Below are 7,326 nucleotides of genomic sequence, written 5' to 3' on the forward strand. Positions count from 1 at the left end.
ACGTTATATACGAAAGTATATTAATTTCTCCCCTCACAAGTGGTTCATGGTCAGGAACCAAATAATTCCATCTTATTATTATTGATGTGCGGTGTATATTTTGATTATCACCATAACGCACAAAGATGGGCTCCCAAAGTTGAGGAAACAAGTTAGTTTTTCTAACATGAGGGGGAGACAAGATACAACAGTTGAGAAAAAGTTACATGGAATGAATTATCACTTGTACATCTAGATCCTCGAATAAGATAATATGAACTTGAAGTTCATAAAAGGATAATTCAGTTGCAATATATTGCAAAGCATGCCAGACGCATTTGCTGACCCAAAGAAAGTAACTATATTCTCATTGCAAATGCTCCTATTAAGTCCTAGAAGGACAAAGTCTATGGTACGCTTGAAGCGTATAGACAAGTCGGTTTCAAATAAACTTCTTGATAAAGAAGATGAGCAAATGATCAAAATGATCATAATAAAGGAAGGCAAGTGATCTAGAAGATCACATGACATAACACTTCATAAAATCTCATGAGAGATTCAGGTACCTGAATATATGAATGAAGAGATCTCTATGTTATGTCTTTATGAAAAAATATTGAAACTGATATAAAATGTTTGTCGACGACATCTATGATAGCGCTAAATATATATATGAGGATCTTAAGTCTGAAGAAACAATTCGAATAGAATTGGTTTCATATGAAAGACATGTAGTTTTGAACATGTAGTTCAAATACTTGAAAGTATAAGTCAATGGTATGTGCAATCAGTTTTCGATATCTTATATGTCTAGCATGACATGAAAACTTGATATGCATCTAAAGTCTATTATATGGCTTATATAACTTACCAATCCCTGAAGGATTTAAATTGCTTAAAGCATATAAAATTCATGGTCATGAAGTACTACATCCTCAATGCAATTTGTGCACAAATGTATCTTGCTATAACTATATGCATGATGATATGATAGCAAGAGTTTTCACCTCTATGTGAAGATATTGAACTGACTGTTACAACAAGATCATATGAAGATAATCCATCTCTATCAAGAATGATGATTTGAAGGTGCAATATATTCATTCAAGTTAATATAGCCGATTTGTTCATCAAATCTCTACCAAAGATCTTTTGAAGATGGTGCACAAGATTGGAATGCAAATGCTTAAGGATGTGAATTGATGCTCTCATCAGGGGGAGTTAATACGCGTTGTACTCTTTTTCCCTTACAAGGTTTTGTCCCACTGGGTTTTCCTTGCAAGGTTTTTAACGAGGCAACCAAAAGGCGTATTATTAGATGTGTGTACTCTTTTTCCTTCTCTAGAATTTTTTTCCCACTGGGTTTTATTTTAGTCAAGGTTTTAACGAGGCACATTATCTGTTGAATAGACATTCAAGGGGGAGTGTTATAAATATAATTATATTTATGGTGAATGTCTATATTTAGAGAGATACTAGGGTTCATTGCTTGGTGGCTAAGTCACCCTCTCCCTATAAATAGAGGGTTCTATTCTATTGTAATTCATCCCATATCAATAAGAATTCTCTCTCCCTACTTTTCTCTGCAATACTCTTCTTATTCTTTTATTATTTCATAACAATTACCTAGTATTATTTTGCCTCATGCCCACAATTCATCTTTCTTTTTATGAAAACAATGCAGCTTTGCATTAGTATAATGTGATGAAATAAAAATCTCTCTGGTCTTTTTTGGGGATCAACTGGAAATGCTGTTAATTTCTAATTTCATTCCCAACTAGAAATACAATACAATCATAAGAGGAAAAAAGACGGGAAAAAGAAAAAGAGATATTGTTCACGTAACTTAACAAGGGAAACTATGAGCTAATTTACAACAATCCCAACTCATTTCACCAGTAATTGACTGAGGAAAAAACAGAGAACAAGGAATTGCAATTATATCCAGATTGCTTATAGCCTTCTGCATAGGTTACAAATATACAAAAAAGAGCGCACCATCCCTAGTTACCAATCAGATCGGAAACTTGGCCTTTGCTGTCTTCTATGTTGCCCAAAGATGGTAAATTTTCCCGAATGTTCTCTCCAAGTTTCTTGGCTTCCTGGTCTAACTTCAGTGGTCGTCTCCTCAAGCTCTGAAAACATCCAACTTTGTCAAACGGTGTCTAGTTAACATGTATAAGGAATATATTGAGATATTCATACCTCGGAAGCCCATAAGCAGTCGCTTGCTTTACGAGGAATTATATGAATATGGGTCTGAACTTGTCATCCACAAACAAAATTTGTTTTAGCATTTTTATAAGTTATTAGTATGTATTAAAGCATAAGAACTAAAGGAAAACTTTACGGTCAAGCAATTATCAAGAAATTATTTGCACCTACGTGAAAAACAACCTGGCCTGCAGCTTCCCCATTGTTGACTAACAGGTTGAATGAATCTGCATGTTTAGCAACATTTGTGAGTAAACTTATGACAATGAATGAATAGCTTTCCATGAAATATGGATAATATCCACGAGTATAAAAGTGGAGGCCCCCAACTGCTTGTACTGTGGTTTGTAATCGATTCTTTTACCAATGTATTGACTCCAAAGACATGGTTTCCTAATATATTCCAGCTCTTTTTTTCTTTTTGATAATCGTGGTATCTGGGCTAACTTGCACGCACCTCGACTAATGCAACAGGATACGTACCACCTCCCTCCAGTAACAGGTACCAAGTAACTCTATCATCAAGGTGGATAGATGGGAAGAAATTACCTAGTGTTTTTGCCTCCATTAAAATTTGAACTTGAGACCTCAAGGTTCTCAACCCACTTTATTGACTACTAGGCCACACCCTTGGGTGCTATATTCCAGCTCTATACTGTACTTGATGCATAAACTTCCTTTGTTAGGACGGAGAGTTCGGGATAGTGCAGAATCCAACAAAATAACATTATAACAACAATAATAGAAAGAATGCAAGATGATAATGATAGTAAATGCAAATAAAGGAGGCACACAATTTACGTGGTTCTGTCAATGTGACCTACGTCCACAAGAGAAAAGGAGCAAATTTACTATACCAAAAAAAAATCAGAGTAAGTACTCTAATTAACCACAAATACCCCGAGAGGAAACCTCACAAAAGCACTCACACAACTATTTCCCAAAACAAATCTTGCTCAAATACTCTCTATTACAAAAGATACTGTCAAAGTGTTTCTTGCTCTATGAATTGGTGTGTTGTGAAAGAGCAACACTTCTTTTTATAGGAGCAAAACATGGGTACCAAGCACAATTGAGAGAAAGAGAGTTGTTCCAAAATTCCTCTATCACAAAATCCATTTTTGGCCTCCAAGAACAATTGTAAGCTAGGTCTTTGTGACAATAAGGCTTATGCCTATATGATGGGATGGGCCACACTTTCGGTAAAGCCAAAATATGACCACATTACAACTCTCCACCTTAGGCATATTTTTGGCTGATATAGTAAATTTGCTTCACCCTTTCTGCAAAAGCCCTAATGGGTTAAGGGGGTGTTTGGATTGACTTAAAATCTAGTCAAACCAGCATAAAAACACTATTTGGCTTGTTTTGGCGTTTGGCAAACTTAACAAATACTTTTGCGCCAAATGCTTTTAAGCCAAAACAATTCAAAATAAACCAAAAGGCATTAGTTGATCGGTTCCAACTTATGGCATTTTAGCTTTAGCACTTTAGGTTTGGCAAAATATTTTACTTTATTATCCTTATACTTTCTTATTATTCCTAAATACCCTTCACTCTACTAACATCCAGATGCCACTCTTTCACCTTCGCTTTCACCTTCTTCTGTATTCTTGCCTTACAAAACCATCTAATCTGATAAAACCTAAATTACCAATACAAATTTGAGTTTGATCTACGGAGTTGACATTTTAGCCTTGACCTGGAGACGCATACATGTTGCTAATATTTATCGATTTTAAGGTTTATTTTGTATTTATAATAGGTTTTTTAGCGCAAGGCTTTTTTTCAAACTTAAGCCAAATTATCAACCATAACTATTCTATTACATAAATTATTTTTATTTATCAAAATGATCTCATCTAATCAGATAAAAACCTAAATTACCAATACAAATTTGAGTTTGATCTACGGACTTGACATTTTAGCCTTGATCTGGAGACACATACATGTTGCTAATATTTATCGATTTTAAGGTTTATTTTGTATTTATAATTGTTTTTTAGCGCAAGGTTTTTTTTCAAACTTAAGCCAAATTATCAACCATTATACATTTTATTAAATAAATTATTTTTATTTATCAAAATGATCAATTTAAAACTCAATTAAAGTGAACTGAGACATCACTTAATTTGTATTTGAACAAATCTTGAATTAAAAATCTTACAATAATCATTATATTTTAGTTTTACCAGATTTAAGGTCATTTTAACAAAAAAACTGCTTATTAACATTTTCTTGTCAAACACTTTAATTGCTTATTTTCAATTTCAGCACTTTTATCCATACACATAATTTCTTATTCAGCTAATTCAAACGGGCTCTAAATCTTTTTTCATAAAGTCCAATCAAATTCAGGCAAATCTTGAAATTACTGTAAAAGGCTTCAAAACATGTCAACAAGGTTATCTTTGGTATTGACAACAAAGTGGTATTTGAGTCGTATCTAACCGAATCAGTCCAGTAGCCAAAATGGTGGATGTCCTATTAGTAGGAAAGTGACACTACAAACATATAGTAGCTTTATCTACTATCGAAGCATAATATATGGCAACGATCGAGGCAATCAAAGAAGCTTTATGGTTGAAGGGTCAAGGGTCTATTTGCTAAACATAGCTAACCCTGAGGTGGTTCTACTACTATTTTATGTGATAATCAAAGTGTCATTTATTTGAGTAAAGATCAGATGTATCATGAGAGGATAAAGCATATTGATATGAAGTATCACTTCATTCGATAAGCCATCCTTGAAGGGAAGTCTTTGTTCAAAAGAATCAACACTAGAGACAACCTTGGTGACAAGTTTACGAAGTCTCTTCCAGTAACCAAGTTCAAGCTTTGCTTGTATCTGATTGGTTTTCATGACAAATAATTTAGCCCATCAGGGCTTTTGTGAAGAGGGTGGAGTAAATTTTTTATATCGGCCAAAAGTAGACCAAGGTAGAAATTTGTAATATGGCCATTCTTTGGCTTTACAAAAAGAGGGATTCATCCCATTATGAGCCCGTTTGGACTGTCTTAAAAAAAGTAGCTTTAAGCACAAGTTCTTAAAAGCACTTTTTAAGTGCTGGAGCTGGTTGCATAAATAAGCAGTTACGTGTTTGGATAAAAGTGTTGGCTGAAAACAAGTTGTTGAAATGTTTGGTAAACAAGTGCTTACCAGCACTCTTTCTATTAAAATGACTGAAATATCCTTAAAGTTGTTAACACTATAAAGAAACTTATTACTATAATATTAATTCTAAACTAATATGAATACAAAATAATTAATATTTTAATTCTTTTTCAGTTTAAACTTTAAACTGATCACCTAAGATAATTTTTATAAATAAAAATTCTTGAACTCTCATTTTTCACCACTTTCAACCATGTAAATGTTAACTTCTTTCTTGAAATTCCAAGCTTGTTGCGGAAACATATGAAATGAATATCACATTTACTTACATAACAAGGGAAATAAATGAACTAACATTTTGGATTAAGCTCTTCAATGCAACCTCCTTAATTTCAATATGAGAGACAACAACAACAACAACAAACCCAGTATCCCACAAGTGGGGTCTGGGGAGGCTATGTGTGTATGCAGACCTTATCCCTACCTAGTGAAGGTAGAGAGGTTGTTTCCAATAGACCCTCGGCTTAGAAAGAGTGAGAATAAGAAGGAGAAGAAGAGGAAGAAGACGATGGGGGAAGAAGAAGAAGAGAGAAAAGGTAAAAGGGAAAAGGGAGGGGGGGGGGGAGAATAAGTAGTACTCCCTGCGTTTCAAATTAGATGAGGTACTTTCCTTTTAGTCCGTTCCAAAATAAATGACATATTTCTAAATTTGAAAATATTCAACTTTAAACTCTTCATTTTACCCCTTTTACACTTTATGAAAAGCTTTTATAACCACAAAAATGTCATGGCCCCACAAAGCTTTTACCCCTTAACCTTTTAAGACCACAAGTTTCAAAAGTCTTCTTTTTTTTCGTAAACTCCGTACCGAGTCAAGCTACCTCATCTAAATTGAAACGGAGGGAGTACTAAATACTAACAACAGGAAATACGACAAAATTTATGAGAGGAGTTAGGCTTATTTATATACCCAAAATAAGATCGATCTGAATTGCATGATTATTGATATAAAAAAAATGAAAGTAGCATGAAATGAAAAGAAAACAATTGGGTAATACTTTAGGTAATCCCAACACGATGAGTGGCGGCACACAGAAACTAAAAGTGTGAAGCAAAACAACAGTCACTATCTGGAGAAGAACGGGAACGAAAAAGAATAAAATGAAGAAATACAAGATGGAGGAAGACGCAGGAATGGAGAAGAACGGGAAAGAATAAAGTAAAGTTGGGGTTTTGTTGTGAAGGATATTTTTGGAATAATAAAATATTATTAGGGATAAGAGGGTAAAATACTTGGTCAAAGATAGGTGGCTTTTAAGCTAAGAAAATTAAGTTGGGGTTGCCCAACTTGTTGCTTTTAGCTTATTTGGGCTTAAAAGCAGTTAGGTTAAAAGCTATTTTTAAAGTAACCAAACACTCAAACAAGCTAAAAGGTGTTTTTTAAGCTGGTTTGACCCGCTTTTAAGCCAATCGAAACACCCTTTATATAGGCATGAGTCTATTTTCCCAAAGACTTGGCTGACAATTACTCTTGGAGCCTAAAGAACGAATTTTGTGGTGGCTGAGTTTTGGAGCAATTTTTTCTCTTTCATTTGTGCTTGGTGCCCACGTTTCGCTCCTACAAAAGGAGGTGCTGCTCTTTCATTCCAACATAGCAATTCAGAGAGCAAGAAACACTTTAACAATATCAACAATTTGCCTCTCGCTTCTGTCCAACTTATTCTCTTTGTGAAATCTAGAGCTCTCTTGTCCTTTTTTTGTGTGTATAATTATGAAAGACGAATAGCATTTAGCAGATGCAAGTCATGTTATGCTTCTACCCGTGAAAAATATAAAGCTTATAGAAAGCGTGTTCAGAATCCAACAAAAGATGGCCTGCTTAATGCTAATAGCCTTATTAGCATTTAAAACCACAAGACATGAAAGACTCATTACTCAAAGACGGTGGAGAACTACATTAACAGCATATTTCCATAACCAACTAATCAAGAGCAATTAAGAGAATGATGCACTTCCCC

The 7,326-nt window shown here is 34.3% G+C and overlaps 1 protein-coding gene across 2 annotated transcripts in view; it reads right to left on the reverse strand.

Annotated features, from left to right (window-relative positions):
• LOC109231290 (adenylylsulfatase HINT3) overlaps nucleotides 1,729-7,326 on the reverse strand; it is a 9,463-nt gene continuing 3,865 nt past the window's right edge. Inside the window, exons 5-7 of one of the 2 annotated variants that reach the window (XM_019396910.1) lie at nucleotides 2,377-2,420; nucleotides 2,185-2,238; nucleotides 1,729-2,114 (exon numbers count right to left, since the gene is read on the reverse strand). In XM_019396910.1, coding sequence (XP_019252455.1) covers nucleotides 1,983-2,114; nucleotides 2,185-2,238; nucleotides 2,377-2,420 — 230 coding nt within the window. In that variant the 3' untranslated portion in view covers nucleotides 1,729-1,982. Of the gene's footprint in view, nucleotides 2,115-2,184; nucleotides 2,239-2,364; nucleotides 2,421-7,326 lie in introns of both variants that reach the window. The other variant, XM_019396909.1, reaches the window with a different exon arrangement.

This window comes from Nicotiana attenuata, chromosome 8 (genome assembly GCF_001879085.1).
Source record: "Nicotiana attenuata strain UT chromosome 8, NIATTr2, whole genome shotgun sequence".
NCBI classification, from domain to species: domain Eukaryota; kingdom Viridiplantae; phylum Streptophyta; class Magnoliopsida; order Solanales; family Solanaceae; genus Nicotiana; species Nicotiana attenuata.